This window comes from Ambystoma mexicanum, chromosome 1p (assembly GCF_040938575.1).
Source record: "Ambystoma mexicanum isolate Mex_15411 chromosome 1p, UKY_AmexF1_1, whole genome shotgun sequence".
Taxonomy (NCBI): domain Eukaryota; kingdom Metazoa; phylum Chordata; class Amphibia; order Caudata; family Ambystomatidae; genus Ambystoma; species Ambystoma mexicanum.
This window is the reverse complement of record NC_090921.1, coordinates 1,051,293,148-1,051,313,599: the sequence shown is the minus strand read 5'-3', so window position 1 is coordinate 1,051,313,599 and position 20,452 is coordinate 1,051,293,148. Positions and strand designations below refer to the sequence as shown.

Genomic DNA, 20,452 nt, shown 5'->3' with positions numbered 1-20,452 from the left:
CCTCTAGATTATTGCTACGTAGGACAAACACTCTCACCCCTTTGTAACCAAAGCCATGAAGATGAAGCAAGAAGAAGCCTATAAAAGCATAAGCCCATCCTTATGCGTCAAAATGCAGGGGCGTCATTTCACCAAAATGACAGAGGTCGCGGAAGTGACATCCCACGACCCTTAACGCAGGAAGTGATGTCATTTAACCCCACCCCAAAGTGACATTACGGGAAGCGATGGGACACAACCTTTCACCCATTGACAAAATAGGAAGTGGCATCACATAGCATTGTTCCAAGTACACTACGATAAATTTGGTTACGATATCACTGTAATGTGATATACATTTCATACAAGAATGAATCACCATATGTATCGTTAATATCAGTGTGTATAGGCCCATATTACCAAATAACTGTGAATGCAAGCAGACGTCCAAGGTCGAATGATAATGATGTGTTATTATATAGCACTTACACTTAAGCGCTTTACATAAAACAAATACACATACAATATAATAGCCAACATGTGTTGGTACTCATTTATAGACGTCAGAAGGATGAAAGGCAGAGTTGGCCTTGCCGGGATTCAAACTTGCAACCTGGATATTACACATACATCGCAGCAGCAAGCGCTCAGCCCACTGAGCGATCTTACCAGCTATAGCTATTTTACCGGCTATAGTAAAATGGGCAATTACATGTCTGAATGTTCTCAAAGTCAGAAAGCAAATTACACTCTGTAGTGGATACCAATAAAATGGTAACTGAGATTTAACAGCAGGCTAGTTCATCTGCAGGTCTGGTGCAAAGTTGGCCACATGTCAAGCCTAAGTGGATCTACTTTTCAGGCTTTAAAGGTTGGTAAAATACATTCCATTGGAAGGGTTCATAACGGTGTATTAAAGAATTTAGAGTAGCGCAGGGAAAGCAGCACACTCACACAGCATTGCGTACTCTGGGAACTTGTTACCTCATACATGCGAACAAACATACTGAACAGCTGCCATGGAGATAGGAAAGAAAGACACATTACAACAAAGCATTAATTCTGGCCCAATAAAATCAAGGGCCACTTAATGTGCTATGGTCAAACATGTCTACACTGTACACAAGCTTTTAGGCACAAGGATTTTGTCAAGTGACTGATGACACCGAGATGGAATGTCTTGTGATGATCGTAACAGAGACAACAGCAGAAAAAACATGCTATAACTGCAACTTGCAAAAAACAAAAGACATATAGTTTTTCTCTGTAATGTGAATTTGAGGTGTTTAAGAACAGAATAAATCACTGACTCACCCTCTTAAGTGTGCCTTACTAAGACTAGGAATTATTGTATTATTTAAGGTCACTGCTCAAAGCGTTACAATTGGGGAACCCCTGTTTTTTAAGAGCCCTGAACAAGAAAGCCAGCCACTCCAGAAACAAAGGGCAAGGGGTAGCAGGGGAGTAGCAAGGGAGACCTCAGGGGTCGCAGTTGCAACCCCCAAATGTTGTCCCTGTCATAATGCACTCAGCTTTAAAGTGAAAATCTCTTTGCACCATTCCACAGTTACAAGACTCATTGCTACTCAGAGTGTACTTGTTTCATTTTATGTGATGTGATGAAGTTCCCAGACTGGCTCTGAAAACCTCCACGGTGGTGACTCGTGCGCTGGGCACCACTCAAAGCTAGTTGATGTTGGGTGACGGGTGGAATGGGGTGGACCCCCGGGTCATCTTTCCCTTGTGGCCGACCTTTGACAGAGGATGGACAAGTGCATTACTTCAACACCACCGAGGGCAAAGAGACCCCTCTCCGAGCCCCACTGGCCAAGTGCTTAAAAGTCATGGTCGTAATTCGACTAAACCAAACTACCAATCAATATTGGCCTCTTTAATTGCACCAAAATACCCAGAGGTATGACAATGGTAACACCCTATCCAATAGGAGAACCCATAATGCCTCACTGGGAGCCCTGCAGCTCCAGATATGAAGCTGCGACCTGGCCCTTTAAGGGATATGGTTTCCAAAGTCCTAGTAACAGTAGCGTATGTCCTGAGATATCAAGGCTCACACACTAAGCCTTAATCCCTTAACTGCCAAGCTATTATGCAAGTCTATGCAAAAAGGACGAGCATACTCGTCCTTGGCACTTAATATTTTGCAAGGACACAATTCACTGTGGTGAATGCTGAAATCACGTGAACATGTTATATCAAGTTCGAGAGATGCCAGTTCTTCCAAAAAACAATGCATGCACTAAAGCTTCATTGTTTCTTACTGCATGAAAACCGCGCTGGATATAAAAGTATTCCATTCTATTATGCAGCCTTCCCAGTTATTGAAATATCATGGTACCGACCCAAGCCTCATTATGAGTTTGCCTGTAGGCTGCCGTTGCTATCGGCGGGCTACCTGCAAACTCTGCTTACCGTTTCCACCACCCAATATGACGGTAATACTGGGATATTACGGGCGGCGGAGGAACGGTACGTTCCCATTTTTACCATACAAAAAAGAAACAAAAACATAAGGGAACAAAAATTTGAGATCAAACTGAAAAATCTGACCAGGCTAACAATTTTAAGAATTACAAAATTCAGACTGCTGTGAATTAAAATCACATCAAGGGGGGCCAGTGATATCGTATGGCATAAAAAGTATAAAACAAGAATTGTTTAGTTCGCTAGTTGCTGAAAGACACGCTGCAACAAAAGTAGAAAAATAAAACATTCAAATGTATAAACCAACAAGTGACATGAAAATCAATATACAGATGAAGAATTAAGGAAAAAGGTGATTGCATAGTGATTACATAGTATATGTACTAGAAAGCAGAGGAAACTAGTGAGCAGGTATGTCATCAACGTGTAGGCATAATTGCAGCGACAACGCATGACCTTTGCCTCCATAATTACACAGTATTGAGGTAGAGTTTGATGTAAAATCTCATTCATTTTCATTCAGTTGCTCAACAATATGATATAATAGACAGACTGTTGAAAATGTTATGGCATTACTTAAGCCCCACATGTAACTCGCCCAGATGAAGTTGCGAGATGCTATAGAGGTATCTGACATATAATTGCCCATAGTTTGAGTTCTCTGCGTGTCAAAATGGGGACAAAAGAGAAAAAGGTGTTTTAATGTTTCCTGAACAGCATTGATACCACAAAAGCGACAGTGCCCGTCTGTCATGTCAGAGAGCCTAGTTTTCCAATTTCTAGTGCGGGATCCAGTATCTATCAAATCCATTCTGAATCTCATATAGAGACTTCTGACTTTGTTGCAGGGAAAACATACTATATAGGGCCTGCGTGGTATTTGTCTATGTCTGAATTTGGCATATTCCTCGAAGGAGGAGTAGTTCGCAATCCGATCTAATGTAGCGGCCCATTCATTTAGAAAGTACCTTTTTTTATGTTCCCATTCTAGTGGCGTCCCAATAAAGTTACTAACGGTGCTGGTGCTTCAGTGAAAAATCTACCGGTAGGGGCTTGAACTACTGGCAGGCCAGGCCTGCAGGTAGTTCACTGCCCCAACCGGCAGACTTGTAGTTTGCCGGGCCGGAAAAGGTGCCGGTAACACGCCTTATTTCCGGACCAGTAAACTTATAATGAGGGCCAACCCAGCCTGTAACAAACGAAAAAGAATACAAAGAATGACCAGTTGCACTTCTGCGTCAATTTTTTTTACTGGTCATCATTTCGCAGGTCCAAGCTCAGCACAGTGACCCATAGGGAGGAATCGAGTGACTGAAAGAAATTCCCAAAAGGTGTCTGGGCCTCATGTAATTTTCCCAAAAGGTGTCACAGGTTAGGGGGTCTGGGGCTCATGACCAGTCTGGAGTGGGCTGCTTGTGGGGGGTGTCACAGGTTAGGGGGGCTAGTTTCCAGTCTGGAGTGGGCTGCCTGTGGGTGGTGTCCAGTCTGGAGGGGGCTTCCTGTGGGAGTGTCCAGTCTGGAGGGGGCTGCCTGTGAGGGGGTGTCACAGGTGATGGAGCTGGGGGTGTTGTCCAGTCTGGAGGGGGCTGCCTGTGGGTGGTGTCTAGTCTGAAGGGGGCTTCCTGTGGGGGGTGTCCAGTCTGGAGAGGGCTGCCTGTGGGGGGTGTCACAGGTGATGGGGCCTGGGTGGTGTCCAGTCTGGAGGGGGCTGGCTGCGGGGGGGATCACAGGTGAGAGGTCTGGGGGTGGTGTCCAGTCTGGAGGGGCTGCCTGTGGGGGGTGTCACAGGTTAGGGGGCATGGGGGTGATGTCCAGTCTGGAGTTGGCTGCCTGTGGGTGGTGTCCAGTCTGGAGGGGGCTGCCTGTGGGGGGTGTCACAGGTTAGGGGTTCTGGTATCCAGTCTGGAGGGGGGCTGAGAGTGGTGTCCAGTCTGGAGGAGGATACCTGTGGGGGTGTCACAGGTGTGGGGGGTTAGGGGGTGGTTTCCAGTTTGGAATGGGCTGCAGTCTGTAGGGGGCTGCCTGTGGGGGGGGGGGGGTTCCAGTCTGGAGGGGACTGCCCGTGGGGAGTTTCCAGTCTGGGGGAGATCCCTGGGTGGTGTCACAGGTGAGGGGGGCTGGTGTCAGGCCTACAGTGGTTGATGTGCAGTAGGGGGTATGTGGACAGGATGGGTGCCAAGGGTGTAGGGGGTAGCCTACACTTATGAGGGGGGCCTGCATTATCGCTGGGCTGCAGCCTGGCGTTGCGAGGGAGGGCACGCAATTTCACAGGGTTACAGCTTGGGCTTGCGAGGGAGGGCATGCGTTTTCTCTGGGGTGCGGCCTGGGCTTGCGAGGTGAGGGGCGCATTTCACTGTGGTGTGGCCTGGGCTTGCGAGGGAGGGCACGTGTTTTCTCTGGGATTCGGCCTAGGCTTGCAAGGGGGTCACGTATTTAATATGGGGTGCGGCCTGGGCTTGCGAGGTGAGGTGGGCGATTTTGCTGGGGTGCAGCCTGGGCTTGCGTGGGAGGGCATATATTTTCTCTGGGGTGCAGCCTGGGATTGCGAGGTGAGGCACACGATTTCGCTGCAGTTCAGCCCAGCCTTGCGAGGGAGGGCATGCGTTTTCTCTGCGGTGCGGCCTGGGATTGCGAGGTGAGGCGAGCCTTATCACTGGGGTACTGGATGCTGGGCAAGGGGTGGCGTGAAGGCTTCCGCCATGTTAGTGCTTTAGCTTGCTTTTTGGTGTGTGTGGGGGTGTGTTGTAGGAGTTCCTCGCGCAGCTTGTTATTTGTTTTTTATCTGTGCCACGGCTCGCGCAGTGTCCTTCTCACCGCATAGACCTTGCGCCATTTCTGAACCCCATTCCTTGAATCGGGCCCTATGTTTTGAGGGGTGAATTTGGACTGGCCAGGCATCTTCAGCTCCCCCTGTCGCTAGAGCCCAGTGAAGCAACCCCTTTCCCTCCCCCCCGCCAGGATGTAGGTATTTTCTTCAGAGGCCTTCCTTCCCCTGCGGAAGCTAGGCATTTTAGACTGAACTTGTTATATGATAACAGCAGTTACATAGCTATACCTTACTTACATTGTCTTTCCAGGAACACTCATATATTAGTGAGGCATTGGAAGCTACACTTGAACTGTGATGACGAACAAGTACATGGCTATACCTTACATACAGCGACTTATCAGGAACATGAAGGCATACGTGCAGTATTTAAGGCTGCACATGACATATGCCAGCCAAGAAATATTGGCGTCACCATTGCTTGCTGTAATTGAGTTATCAGTTCGATGTAAAGATAGTTGATGCTGGTGACTTGGTTCACGGGGTCTTCATGCTCAGAATGCTCTCCCCTCCGCACTCTGATAGAAGTGTTCTTGTTTTTTTTAAAGCACTTCCCGTTTTAATTTGAGTTTGTGTTTCAGCTATCTTTATTAACATTATAAGTGTTTCTATCAAAATAAAGATATTTCCTGGCTGACAGGTAAAATGCCGATTGGCTTATATGATCTCCTGTCGATTGGTTTACTTCTGGTACCGAATTACCCAGCACGCACTGCCAAGGTCGGAAGCATCTTCACTGACCAAAATGCCATTTTATCGAGTGGTAGGTTATGGGACGTCTTTTCCTGTGAGGCCATCATTTATGCCAATTATTCTTTATTGAAGGTCGAAAAATCCTACCTAGGCTATTCAAATAAAGTTGGCAAGTATGCTTGCTCCCTTGCAAGTGCCTTGCTTGCCGCCTCTTCGAGCTTTCGAGCGTCACGAGCCCTCACAGTGCACAGGCTGCCTCTAAAAACTGCTGCTCTCGAGACACTGCTCCCTGCATCGCCATTGGCCGCCTCCCGCAGCACAACGTCAGCGTCCTCCCAAGCCCCGCCCCCGCATGTTAGACAGGTGCGAGCGCGAGCCCTGGTTCAGAGCAGCCATGGAGCGGGCGCCGCTGTGGGTCGGGTTTTGCGTCGCCGTTGCCTGGGTCGATGGCGGAGCAGTGGAACCCCCGCCGGAGCCGCCGCTGGCGAAGCGAGAGTCTCAGCCGGGCTTCCACATGGTTCGCTGGGAGTGGGACACTGTGGAGGCGCCCTATCTGGTGGCCGCCTGGATACTGGTGGCGAGCCTGGCCAAGATAGGTGAGTGCGAACGGGAGAATAAATGTGGAAATAATGGGGAGAGGAGAGGGGGCGCGGGTTCCTGTAGGGAGGGAGCCGCGACACCGCTGGGAGGAGGTGTCAGAGATGGGCTGGCAGGGGTGGGGGCGTGGAGCGCACCCCTGGTATCCTCTCAACCAACAATGAGTAATTTCACCTTCAGCGGGGACCCCGAGCCTGCAAGCATGAGGCAGCAAGCCCCGCAACATCCACCCAAAGAAGAGGAAACCGCCTTCCTTTTATCCCCCAAAGCGCAGACCTTCTGCCCTTACTTAGCGTGAAGGACTCGTGCCCTACTCCCCCCTCCCCCCCTTGCTTATTGCATGTCACCTACAGGAAAGACGGTAGGACACTCTAATATTATAACAAAAGAACGCCCTGCTTCTTCATCTTAACAGAGAAAAGACGCATTAATCGCACAAGACGCTGCCGAAACCCTGCGCGCAGATACTATAACAGACGGGAATAAAGACCAGTGCCAATGAACAGGAGGCAGCCACGCTGCCTTCATGATGCCGCAGAAGATAGTTGCTGACCCTGCATGCAGAGCAAAGGAAAGTCCTACTTGTTTAAAGCCCATAGTACAATGTTCCACTGAGCAAGAAACCTCGCACGAGAGATTGCAATCACCCGTGGCATAAAACTCATCTCACAAAGATATGCACTGGACCACATCCGTATATGCCCTGAGAATCCAGATTTACTCCAGTACACATCTTTGTGAATATGACCCTCCCGCCCCCCCTTAATGAAAAGTGTAATTACACACAACATTTCTGTTATGTCTTTGGTGTAAAATGTGGCAGTGATTACACAGTGTTGGTTATGTATCCCCCTAACATGTTTTATTTGCCCTCCAGGTGCGCTCCGGCGCATGATTCTGTCTCCCTAGCAGTACTTTTCGGAAGTCCATGAAAGGTGGATTTTTTTTCCACCGCTGTACTCCATGCACACTGAAGTGTCACCTTCTGTCCTGCCAAGGGATGCCACACCCCCTCCCACCTAGCGACTGCCTTGGCCAAATTATCCCATTTATTATACTCAGCTGCTACTATTAAAAATATACAACTCCTCCCGAGCTGTGACTATGCATATTACATATATTGTGGCACACGGCCTTTTATTAAGTGCATCACCTGTGCCGATTTCCTACTTAATGTCCCCGCTTTCTGTACCCCATTATCTGCCCCCGCCAAGAACTAGCTACTCATTCCCAGAAATCCTCAATTTATTGTAAAGTCACCTATCCTGGGACTACAACATTCTCCTATATTGTTCCCATGTTCATGCTCAAAATGACACCCAACTTTCAATAAACACAGTACAATACAATGAGCACGACACTGCAGCCAGCGTCATAATTTCCATTTGAAACATTGGGAGAGATGTAAGCTGGCAGCGAATCATTTTCTTTTGCCGTTGGTTCTGTCGATGTTTGTGGAGTTGCGCTCGACTTCAATTGATTTTTCATATTTGATATGGGTATTTCTGACTTATATATGTGCTTTCCTTGCAATGGTCTAAGCAATGGACTTGAATACCATTTCTTTTATAGATTCTAAATGTAATGCATCTTCAACGAAACGTTCTGATTGTATATTTCAGCAATATCTTTAATGGAAACACACATTTATCACAGTAAAATGCACGTCTCTTGTGTTGTACCAATAATATGTATATGTGAAGGAGGTGTTGCGTTAAGTTCTCAATGTCACATGTTAGTATAAAGTAGACATATTTATTAAGAATACTGTATTGATGTGCCTGGCAGTATAACACGTCGGAAAGCCCAGTTTTCCTTATGTTGCCCATGTCCACACAACAGTTAACACATTGTAAAAGGACAATTCTTCCGTCTACCTAAATGCTTTAAAGCAACGCTATTTAGACTTTTTCCCTAATTACACGCTTGAGGTCGAATATTGCTGAGTCTGAGAAACTCAAGACCATTTTTATCCCAGTTACAAAAGCATTCAATAGATTTTCTATAACTTTACCTGTTGGAATGGTTTGCTAGCTACATTTGTAAGTAGTGTGTGTGTGTATGTATATACATATATATATTGTATTATTGTAAATTGTTTTTTTTTACAAACCATATACAACTTTCACATATAAAACAACATATATACTTTAAGCAATTTCATAACAATTGTACATTTTAAAATCCATACTTACAGAATAAATAGACCGTTACAATCCTAATCAATTTAACCCAATTCAGAAAAATCTTAAAAATTAATTCTAAAATCATTAAAAATAATTTCCTACAAAATTCAACATTAAGAAAAATCCTTCTTATTTATAACTGAGCGAGGTATACATTCCCCATTTCTTTTCATTTATACTGGTTTTGCAACTTTCTTACATTCAAAAGATCTTAATAGTTTTCAAAAAAATAGCTACTGCAATCACCAGAGAGGCAATAGAGCCTTGTGTAATATATCTCCAAACATTTTCTGTAGATAGCGACTCTGTTGAATGGGTGACTTTACCAAACAATTCTTCTCTAGCTTCTGAAGCGCATCACATTCTATCATTAGGTGTTTAAGAGATTCTACCATTGCTCCACAGAAGCGACACTGCGCTGATTTTTGAATGCCTCCTACCAATATAATCTCTTCAGTTAAGAGTATGTTAAAGTGGTATCTTAAAAAGGTGCCCCTATATCGACTGTCGGGGGACTGTTTAAGGTATTTCGTGAGCGTTCCCAATTTTTAAAAATTCTATATTTATTTCCTTGGAAAGGCTGTATTGCATCCTTTTATCACAAGTCGCAATCCAGTCTATGGGCCTCATTACAACACTGGCGGTAGCCGTGCCGGTAAAAACGACACAGCTGCCACCAGAGTTGTTTTTTTTACCGGTGCCTGGCAATGGGGAATTACCGGGGCATTACAGCCCCGGCGGTCCCGGTAATTCCCCATAGCCTGGCTCGGGTAAAAATTACTCCCCATTCCCATTGAGTCCCATAGGACTCAATGGGAATGGGGAGGACAGTAGCACCAGCACCATACATGACGGTGCCAGTGCTACCGTCTAGGTCTGAGAGCGGATGCCTTTCCGGCCACCAGGTCAGACCTGGCGGCAGGAAAGTCACCTGCTTGCAGAACTGGGAGTATGTTGGTCGGGTACAGCAGTGCCGCTAGCTTACCGGCACCGTTGTTACCGGACCGGCATACTTGTAATGAGGCCCTATTTCTTTAAGTTTCTGTGTTACTTGTCCTGGGTTTTTATACAGTCGTTCTAAGGTGAGCTCATATTGTTTTGTTATGAGTTCGCATTTCCGTTTGAAGGGTGTAAATTGGCCTTCCTCACCACCAATTGCCATTTGACTCGCCAACAAGCTATAAATTGAGTTCTTCCCACCAACCAATAATTTGCAATATAGAAGAATGGTCCTTACATGTACAATCGATGTGAGCGAGTCCAGTCCAAGCTCAAATCGGATCAAGGGTATGGGGACACAGTTAGGAAGCCTTAACACTTTTCTGCATATCATGCCTTCCAATTCTAATCAAGCCTTGAAACACTTGTGTATAGGCGCGTTACAAATGCCATATCATATCTCAGTCTTGAGGAATATATCTAGGCCATACATTAAGACTGGAATGGGCTTAGATCTATAAAACTGTATGAGTGGCATGATGGAAAAACGACAGTACCTTTTTGCAATGTAAGACATTTGTGTTGCTAGTTGCCGCCCTTTTACCCACAGCGTCTCTTTATAGATTTTGGTTTCAATCAGACTCACCAGCAAGAGGCCTAGGTATTTAATATTGCTCACCACTGGGACATAGTGGCAATTCAGTGACCAGCATAATGTTTTCATTTTAGTTCTAAGGCCTTTAAAACTCTTTATACTGGACTTCTTTGGATTAATTGTCAGTCCATTTATTCTGAGTGTTCTACAAATCACAAAAGCAGCCTCTGTAGACCTACCTGAGTTCTGTCTAACAACAGTATGTCCTGCCGCGGGGTTCCTTCACATGGCCTGAGAATGTGTGGAACTGCAGCGGTTTTGGACACAGGTCTTTGAAGTGGTACCGGAAACTGTGGGATGGCGGATTACACCGGACCACATGGTGGCTTTACTGGGATACACTAAACAGGTACCTAAAGGGACCAGGAAGTTGATAGGCCTCCTCCTGATCCTAGCAAAACGGAGAGTGGCTATGGGGTGGGGCGGGAAGCGTTGCCCCACGGTCACCCAGTGGGCAGAGGATATTTTGTATCGCAATGATATGGAGTCCAGATGGGGTGCAATGCAAGTCAAGTGCTGGGGAGACAAGCAGATGTGAGATGCGTACACGCTATACCTTCTTAAGCAATCGAGCGGTGAGGATATTGACTTCCCTTCACCACAGGATGCCGCACGACAGCCTACACCGCAGGAGGAGGCTCAATGAAACACTTATATAGGATTGGTAGGAACAGTGTGCCCAGGGTCATGAGGGCACTGGGTAGTAAGCAGACGTGGAGCCACAGCTCAGATGTTCCTGGCAGGTAGCCATGGATCTTTGAACTTGTCGCCTGAACCGCATGGGAATTCATTCAATGGAGTGTTACAGTAACCTGGGAAATTGTCTGTTGATTGCTTATCTTGTAAAGATTTGTACTGGACGGCACGTACCGAGATGAAGGGGGGCGGGGCGAGGGAGTGTTCTTGTTGTGTTTGTTGTTATATGAAAAGCCAATAAAGAAAGAATTAAAAAAAACAGTATGTTGTCAGCATAGGACATACAGAAACAGCTCTCTCCCTTTCATTTGGGGGAAATAAAAACCACACCCTGTAAGTAGTCCCACAGATCAGCCCTCTGCCAGTTAAAAAGGCATGCCGCAAGCACGCATCCCTGGCGTAAACCACAATGGGTACAACTTGGTGCTGAAACATCTCCATTCTGGCTGAGTCTTACTTTGATCACTGTGTCCTTATGCAATTGAATAAGGATGTCTAGAATATGTTCAATCTTCGAGCTTTCTCCACAGCCTCGCCCTGTCCACAGAGTCAAACGCTATGCTCGGATCTATGCTGGCCACGTAAAGTGGATCTTCCCCAACCTTACTTGTCTAGTCGATTAGGGATTGAATCAACAACCCACTAGCATCTGTGCCTATATTGTGCCTGAAAACCTGCCTGAAATTTCGAAAGAATTCCCTGTTCTCTACTCCACTCTTCGATTTGTGTTAAGAGACATCTGGCGAATATCATGCTTTCAATATCCATCAGTGCTATTGGTCTATAATTTATTGGCTCGTTACGGTTTCCTTTTTTGTGTATGGTTACAATAATTGACACTGCCCAGTCTGTGGGAATACATTCGTGAAAAAGCACGTTTCAGAAAAAAATGTGGAGCACCTTTGCCCATGCTGGCGCTTCTTGTTTCAGGATTAGATTGCACAGTCCATTTGGACCTGGTGCACCAGAGTTTGACCCAGCTTTTATGATGGCTTCCAGTATATTTGTTTGTTTGTGTAGTTCTGACGATGTTCCTTCATATAGTTTGGAAAAGCGGTTCACCCAACTTATTTCTGAGATAGGGTTTGCAATGCCTGAGCTAGATGTTCTTTCTTACAGTTTACCAGTGACCATCATTTTTCATTATTTTTGATCAAAACTGCTTCTATCATCACTTCCCCGTCTCGCTGTAATAAAAGGCTCTTATTGTTTTTTAACCAATTTTTTAGAGCTTGCTTTGCTTTTTTTATCAGGCCATTTTTTAAAGGTGCTTCCCTCTTTGTTATTTTTATTTTCCCGAATCGTACTTCTCATCTCCCTCTTCCTTACTTGAATTTCTTCAGCGTACACATGTAGGCGGTTAGCATATCGACCGTCACTCCTAGGCTGAGAGCATAAAGCAGTTTTTTTCTCTATAAATATCGGGAAGGACTCTACTTCCAATTCCCCGACTTTCGTTTCTTATGATGTTGTGGCAAAGAAATCTCTTATCATGTTATTAATTTGATCCATGCCTTTTTTACACCACCCGTATCTGTTTTTTTGATTAGTCACTGTCAGATTTCTACAGTTTGTGTTATCAGGCTTATGAATCTCTAGGTGTATTTCCAATGTTACATTGTCATGATCACTAATCGGACTGCTAATTTCTTTAAGACATTTTACTAGCTGTAGTAAACCTTCGGAAACCACCGCATAATCTAACCATGTATAAAGATAATTTCTGTGCCATGTGGTGTTATCGGGAATATCCCCTTTAGTTTGCCCGTTCAGTATTGACAACCCCCAGCCTTCCCAAACGTCTCTACACCTTGTGCCCTGGACAACTTGTATTAATACATGAGGGGATTCTCCCCTCCTCCTGCCCTCCAAGTCTACAGTCTGAGGTAGGCAGTGGGAATTAAAATCACCAACCATTAGAACTTCTGACGCAGGATGGTTCAATTCGAAAGCTCCAATTATATCATCCAAGGCAGCCATCATGATGACCATATCACAATGCGTATTGATCCAATATACATTTATCAGTAAACTATGTTTACACACAACATTTAGGTTCAACTCTACATGAATTCCCAATATGCCTCTATGGTCACTCGAGATCATTGTTCCTTTAATGCTCGCTCCCTGCTTGATAAAGACACATAAACCTCCTGACGGACGCCCAGCTTTAAGTCTAATAGCATTTTGTTGATAACATACATACCCATCCCACCATAATTTGTCCATCGCACATGTTTCTTGCAAACGATTGAAAACACTTTCAATGATTCTGTTATGTTGGTGATGCTCGTTAGTTTCCCAAAAACCCCAATATTCCATGATACTAACAGAGTTTGTTTCTGGACCTTAGGCAGCACTATCTTTGGGCTACGAACTCTGGTTCCTTCATAGATCTTGATGTCTCTTACTTGGGCCTTGTTCAAGGGCTGCGATAACTCTCACCTAGTCAATGTGCCCAGCCTCTCTTACACGTCGCCTTTCTCTCTGCAGGGAATGATGACTGTAATATACGTCCACCGCCTCCTCCCATATTTGAATCTTCTCAATATCAACGGGGGTGACCACAAACTCTTGATACGTCAGCCTTTCAGTTTCAGAAAGTACTACAGCAGTGACCAGGTTGGAGTTAAAGTACACTATCGAGCAATGAATATCCTTTTTCCCAGGAAATTCTACTCTTGCAATATTTACGGTGCAAATTGCTCTCAAGTTTGGTATCTGTGCCAATAGTAACAGCACATTCCCTCTGTTTAAACAATTGGTCTTTCCCCTTCCAAAAGTGTGGGTGATCATCAGTTGCCTAACTTTTCCGTATTGGCCCTCACTTAGACCTCTTTGCTCACGGCTCGTGTTGTGTAGTTTTGATTCTCATTCTTCCTTTTCACTTCACCCCTTTCGTCTCTTATGTAACCTTGCTGTTGTGGTCCTAGAGGAGGAGTATGAGTGCGTTTAATGCTTGACTCCCTAGGTTTATAAATATTATCTAACAGGTAGCCTGTGTTTACTGATTCTCGTGCAATCGGACTCTCTCTCTCTCTTGGGGATTCCTTTCCCTTCTTTCCTCGAAATTACATTCTCTTGAGAAATCCTCTCTACTCTCTTTCGGTGACTGCGCTATACCTGATCTTAACCACATTCTCATGCCTCTTTCCATTGACCCCCCCCCCCCAACCAATTGCTGGCTTACCTTTTTCTGTACATCTACCCACACCTCTCTTCCAGCTTCACCCTCCTGGTCATCTCTCCTGGTATGTTCTTCTCTTAACCCGTGTCCAGGTGGCGGGTACCGTTGATCCCTCCCCTTCTGTCCTCTCACATCCTTTCTCTCCTTCGTCTCACTCAGATTATCGATGTCGGGCCTTGTGCCTGTTCCCTCTTGTCTCAAGCTCATACCGCGGGAGAGCGATTTCCTGGGCCCTTCAATCCCCAAAGGTCTAGACCGATTTGGGCGGATATGGATACAGCAATACATTTTGAAGAAGCCTCCATCCCTTGTTGCTCCATGTCCGCCCTCTTATCTACAAATTGAACTCTCAACGCGGCATAATTATGTGCGGCATCTGGGACTACCGCCTCTTCCTTCCCCTTCCCCCCTGTAAATTCCCTTCTTCAATTCTTCCTGCACTTCTTTCTTTTCCTGTTCCTTCCAAAACTACTGAGTTTTCGAAAAAAAGATGGAGTCAGCGCATTCTTTGTTTTTGAACTCTTCGCATTTTTAGATTTTTTTTATTCCCACAACCCCTTGGTTCTGCCCCTTATTCCTTTTGCTTGTTATCTTCAGGGTATTAGTTTCTACTGGTTGTCGGTCCTCGTTTGCGCTTTGCTCGATTCAGCGCTTTGTCAGACGTTTTTCACAGGACTTCATGACCAGGGGCCTCCTCACTACTCGGAGGAAGGGCGCAGATGGGGTGCACTTATTTTTCTGTTGAGACCCACACACAAGATTCTTCCATTGCTTCCAGCATGGTTAGTTCACCGACCCTTGTGCTGATGTCTGCCAACATAATCAAGTGGATACGCACCTCATCCCATATATTATCATATAACGTGATAAAGGAGCTCAAAACCATGTTTAAGGCTGACAAAGTTAGGGATGTTAGGCGGATGCGTTCATCGACCTCGTGCAGGGCATGATGAATGTTACTGGTGTCTTCTATATTGCTGCTAGCTGGTTCTTTCATAATAGTTTCATTACTCCCTCTATTTTCTAGAAATTCAATGAGGTCAGATGGTGAGCCCTGAATCGAGGTGTCACAAGTCTGGTTCACTATAGTGATCCCCATACCTTTTGGGGCTTCACATGACAAAGAATCCATACGTGCAATTATGCTCAAATCATACACCTCATTCATGTGAGCACTATCTAGGCAATCATTTGTTTTGACTCCCACCACTTTTTGGGCCACGGGTAACACATTAAAGAATTCCTGAATTGTCTTGCTGGCTATCGCGCCTGGGCATGTGTTTGTGGACGAACTCTGCCCACTGAACCCGCCTGAGTTTGTTAATAGCCCTTTGTTATTTTTTGGGCGAGCGCCCCATCCTGCCACTTCTGATTCTTCTGGCACTTGGGCTGCCTATAACGGCAGGTTAGGCAGGTTACCTTCATGTGGAAGCTGTTGGGTCGCTGTCAGTCAACGGGCAATTCGACTTGGAGCTCAGCTATCATCTCGACTTGCCTTGATTTCCTTGGCGACCTTCCATTTATTGGCAAGTCGCATTCAGTCGGATTTTCCTGTGTACGTAGGCTTGTCTCCACCAACACTCCTGTTTGGCTGGGTAATCCAGGGTGCACAGCCATTTTGATGTACTCCATGCACTCCGCAAGGCAGGACTACTTGGTGGAATACTTGGAGGAGATTAGCTCTAGATCACCGTTTTAACCACAGGGTCAGATGTTCCTGGGAGACCCACCTGCTGAAAAAGTCTTGGTGCACACGCTACAAACGCTGTAAACAAGAAGTCAAATCTAGACTTGTCACGCTTTCCCAATGACGTTTTTAAAACGGATTACAAGTGATGAATGTAACGGGCTGCTGCAATTGTAATTGTTCGTTTTGAATCGGCACTACCCAAACGCTGATTTTTCCATCGGGGGTGCTTCTTTAGCACTGCCTATATTTTCAAGCTATATTTGGTGAATATGATGATTATGTTCGATGCGTTGCATGTCATTTCCCGGCGGTGAAGTACTGTAGTCACCAGATGACTTCCTACACCTCAATTGTCCAACTAAGTAATCTTAATAAATCAACGGGTGGATATTGTAACACGCATACATTAGATTTGAGGCTCAAAGGGCACAGCCCCGCAGTCGCCTCTATATTAGCGTTCCTGTCAACGAAGCATTTGTTCACAAAATGCTAGATTTGAGCCTCAAAGGGCACCACCACGCAGGCGCCTGTGTGTTAGCGTTACTGTCAATGAAGCATTCGATCACAAAATGTTGGATTTGAGGCGCAAAGGGCACCGCCCTGCAGTCGCCTATATGTTAGCGTTACTTGCAAAATAAATAGCAACGTACCGCATGCTGTAGGGCAGATTGGTCGTTTAAGTTTTAAAGGCTCTCGGGCACGGTCTGTTTCCACTCCTCCACCGACTCCCACAGACCACCATAGATCACTTGCCACCACTTAGCCGCTCGGCATGCCGTGGTCTCACTGATGTGAAAAGCACTTGCAGGCAGTTTTCAGGCACACAGTCACACCTCCAGGAATAGAAAGGAACTAAGTATTTTCCCAAACAGACCACTTTCCCACCACTTAGCTGCTCCATATAAGTGGGTGAATACCTGATAGGGGTGAGGTGACTATCTGCTGGAGGTCCAAGTTTGGAAGGAATTAACCGAAGATCAACCTTTTTATAGTTCTAAAAAAAAGTTTCAGAACCTTTCTATAATTTTAAATGTTAGTTGATATACCACCTGGTTACTTGAGGAGCGGCTATTTGGTAAGTGGAGCTGCTGTCTAGTAGTCTATGTGGCTAGCTTGTGAGTCGAATCATCTTCCAGATCAGTACAGATGTAGGGGGAGGCATGGGTGGAGATGTAAGTGAAAACACAGCCAGCCATGAGGAAGAGGCCTCACTGCAAGCAGCAGTAACACAGGATGCTTGTGATATCTCAGTAAACAGTGAAGTCACCCAGGGGAGAAAGCAGTGAGATAATCATGAATACTGTAAAAAAAAAAAAAAACACATTATCTCTGGCCCCACTGGTTCTGCTGATGGAAGGATAAAATGATAACTCCATATCCCAGGATGCATGCTACTAAAATGCCACAAAAAAAGCCAACCTTCCAAGGAAACGTTTTATGGAAACCCCAGTAGTGAAATTCCTGCAGTACACATGCTCTACACTCTCCCACCCTAGTTTAGTGCAGTGTCTGTCAACACTAAATGTATGGACCCGATATTCTACCCTTCTCAATTCACCAGTTCGAATTCAAGCCTGTTCCTCAGCAAGATGCACAGTCAAGTGGGATACTCTGCTCAACATGTGGCAACATAGTGCGGCATACGATTGAAATGCCTAAAGGATTAAAACTGGATTTTAAAATAACAAGTCATGTAAGGTACCCAGGAATAAGACCAGGCTGGGCCCAATCTGGTCTTTCTGATCAATCTGAAATACTTATGAGAGTTTGTATTTTTAGAATGGGTGTCAAGAACTCCCTGTATATTGGATGTGGAGAGGAAAATCAGCCCCGAAACATCAGTGCTCCAAAAATCTGTTGAGGAAAAATCCCAGCTTCAAAAATGTAAAATGGATGAGATCATTCTCCTTAAATCGTTTGTAGCAGGATGAGAATATTGTTTTGTACTGAACCTAGTACTTGTTTGCCAGACACGTGTAAAGCGTAGTGTTATTGATACTTTGCAGCAGGAGCAATGGCTCCATTCAATGTAGTGGGAAAGATGGATGCCTCCAGGATCCGACCAAGACCATTTAACATTTTTTCGAAGTCTGTTAGTATTTTGCCAACTGCCTTTGGTAATGACTTCTGTTTTGTAAAATATATTTATTCATGACCATGCTCCTTTAAGAGATGCCTAGTAGGACAAGTAAAGGTTTACATGAACTTGTGGGGAGAAACAATACTTTCTAAATGTGGGCATTGCCAAATGTCCATTATATTTTACAAGTCATCCAAATATAGTTGCTAGAAAAAGATGTGAGATTACTGAAATCAGGGCCACAGGTAGGATTTTGAGGTGAACGTATTTTATTATCTGCTTTTGCTAGTAGGTAGTAACATGTTTTTTCAGCAAATCAAAGGTAGTTTTCATTGGCAACTAGGATGTATCTAGGCAAGTAAAACGTTTTAAATGTAAAACCTATGTATGTTTGTTGTTACACATACTTCTTTTGTCCATTTCTTTCCCATAATTGAAACCATGCTGTTTGTCTTTGCAGGCCCCATTCAGACAGCACACTATTACAACTTTTCTTTGCGGCATTGCTGATGCATGTGTTCTGAACACATCACTACAGCAGTGCAGGCGATAAACCTTGGCCGACATCTGCTTATCTGTTGCTGTCTGAGTTGAGGATGAGGAAGAAAGCTAGTGGCCTCGTTCAATGTATTGAGTGTGATAGCTGATGATATGTGACAATAATGATCAAAGCAAAATAGACCTACAACTACATTACAAACAAAAGGAACTTGTTTAGTCATCTGTTAAAATGCACTGACAGCCCACCAGTCTCTGAGTGTTGCTGGCATTGTACAAAGGGTATGGGGGCCTTTCACATGGTTTTTTTGTTTGTTTGATCTAAACTAAAACAATACTGCTGTGATGTTTTAAACAGAATTGATCTAGCGTAGAATGTGTCAACAGATTTTACAACACAGCATATACCAGACCAGGACTCTTCCACTGGCAAAGGATGTGATGCACAATAAAAAGGGTTTTACTTTATTTATTTCGGATTCAGCTTTGAGAAGGCACCCAACTATCTCACACCGCCCTTGACAAACACCCCGTGTCATGATGGACCATGAACCAAGCCGGTGTGTAATAATGAAATATTTCTTTAATTTTTTAAATTCAAATGCTAAATCAAACAAATCAAATTAAGGGCAGCAATCACCAGTGTGGTAATAATATACAGCAAAATGTTATAATATAATTACTTTAACTTTCAAACATCAGTTACAGAAGTTTTAAATGGAGATAAAAGCAAGATCACTTTTTGTCATACTTTTAGATGGCACAACTGTTAAGCACTCCAACCTGCAGCACTCCATCAACCCCCTGCTAACTTAATTCTGTGTGGGTAGAAGTGGGAAGGAGTCACAAATCAGTGAGAAAAATCTACCACCCCGAGAATGGGAGGCCAAAGCGAAATGAAAACCCTTGAAAAAGGAGCTGAATGGCACTCGGAATTCACTGTATATTTAGAGGTCAGTTTACATATGCGTAGAATGGCTATGACAGGAATTCGTGTGGCTGTACTAAAGAGGCAAGAAAGCTTATAAGCTGTCGGGCAGGGAACTATAGCAACATGAATACAGGTAAGAAAATCTCGACTTTGGGAAGGAAAGCAATGCAGCAAAAATCACACGTGGCAGAATTACTTTCTTATTTTTCACAGGTTTAAAAAAAGCAAACAGCTAAGGAAATGAGCTAAACAGTCAAAATCAGAAATCGGTTTTTCTGATAGGGTACAAAGGCACACAACAGAAAGGATACTGAAGTGAATGGATGGCTTTTATGGGGTGACAGTATGGGTTACTTTATAGGAAATGAAAATCGTATTTTATAGTGAAAGCAATCACACATGCAAAATCGGTTTTGTTAACAAAAGGATTCGTTCTACTGCAACTGTATTTTAGTGGCTAGATTATTAAAGAAAGTCACTGCACGCAAGGAGGTTCATTTGCAATTTTAACTAATTTGCGCCTCATTCATCCTTATGGGAATTCAATTTATTTAAAAAATGGTTCTAAGGACTTATACAAAGGACTGAAGTGATTTGAAAAGCATTACTCTAACACATGGAGACTAACATGGATTCTTCTAAGGACAGGATACACAAAGGATGCTGACAATTTGGGAAGTTACTAGTGTTCTTATAGGATTTTGTTATAGGATTGGGACAGAATGCAAGGTAACAGAGCGGGGTATCCAGTTCTTGGTACTGGGGAAGGGTGATACTTACAAAATGCAATTGAGTTGGGGAATTGGGACAACTTAGCCGGGTCTCTGGACAGCGAGGCAAGAATCTGGTCAATGGGCAGCAGCTGGGCTCTCCTTTAAGGGAACAGCGGGGCAACAAGGATCTGGTCAATGTGCACATCGGGATGCATCAGCTGGGCAGAGGGTCTAGTTGCTGGATTCTACCCACGGATCATCAGCCTCTCCTCCTTTCTACCTGAATTATTGGGATTTTTATAGCATTTTGTTCTGGATATGTGGTTCTGCCTGGATTGG

General features: G+C 44.6%; 1 protein-coding gene across 1 annotated transcript in view; it reads left to right on the top strand.

Moving 5' to 3' along the window:
* Window positions 1-6,295: 6,295 nt before the first annotated feature.
* Window positions 6,296-20,452, top strand: part of SLC9A5 (solute carrier family 9 member A5) — a 1,894,848-nt gene continuing 1,880,691 nt past the window's right edge. Inside the window, exon 1 of the mRNA XM_069604452.1 lies at window positions 6,296-6,537. Within this exon, the coding sequence (XP_069460553.1) occupies window positions 6,336-6,537 (202 nt within the window). The 5' untranslated portion in view covers window positions 6,296-6,335. The remainder of the gene's footprint in view (window positions 6,538-20,452) is intronic.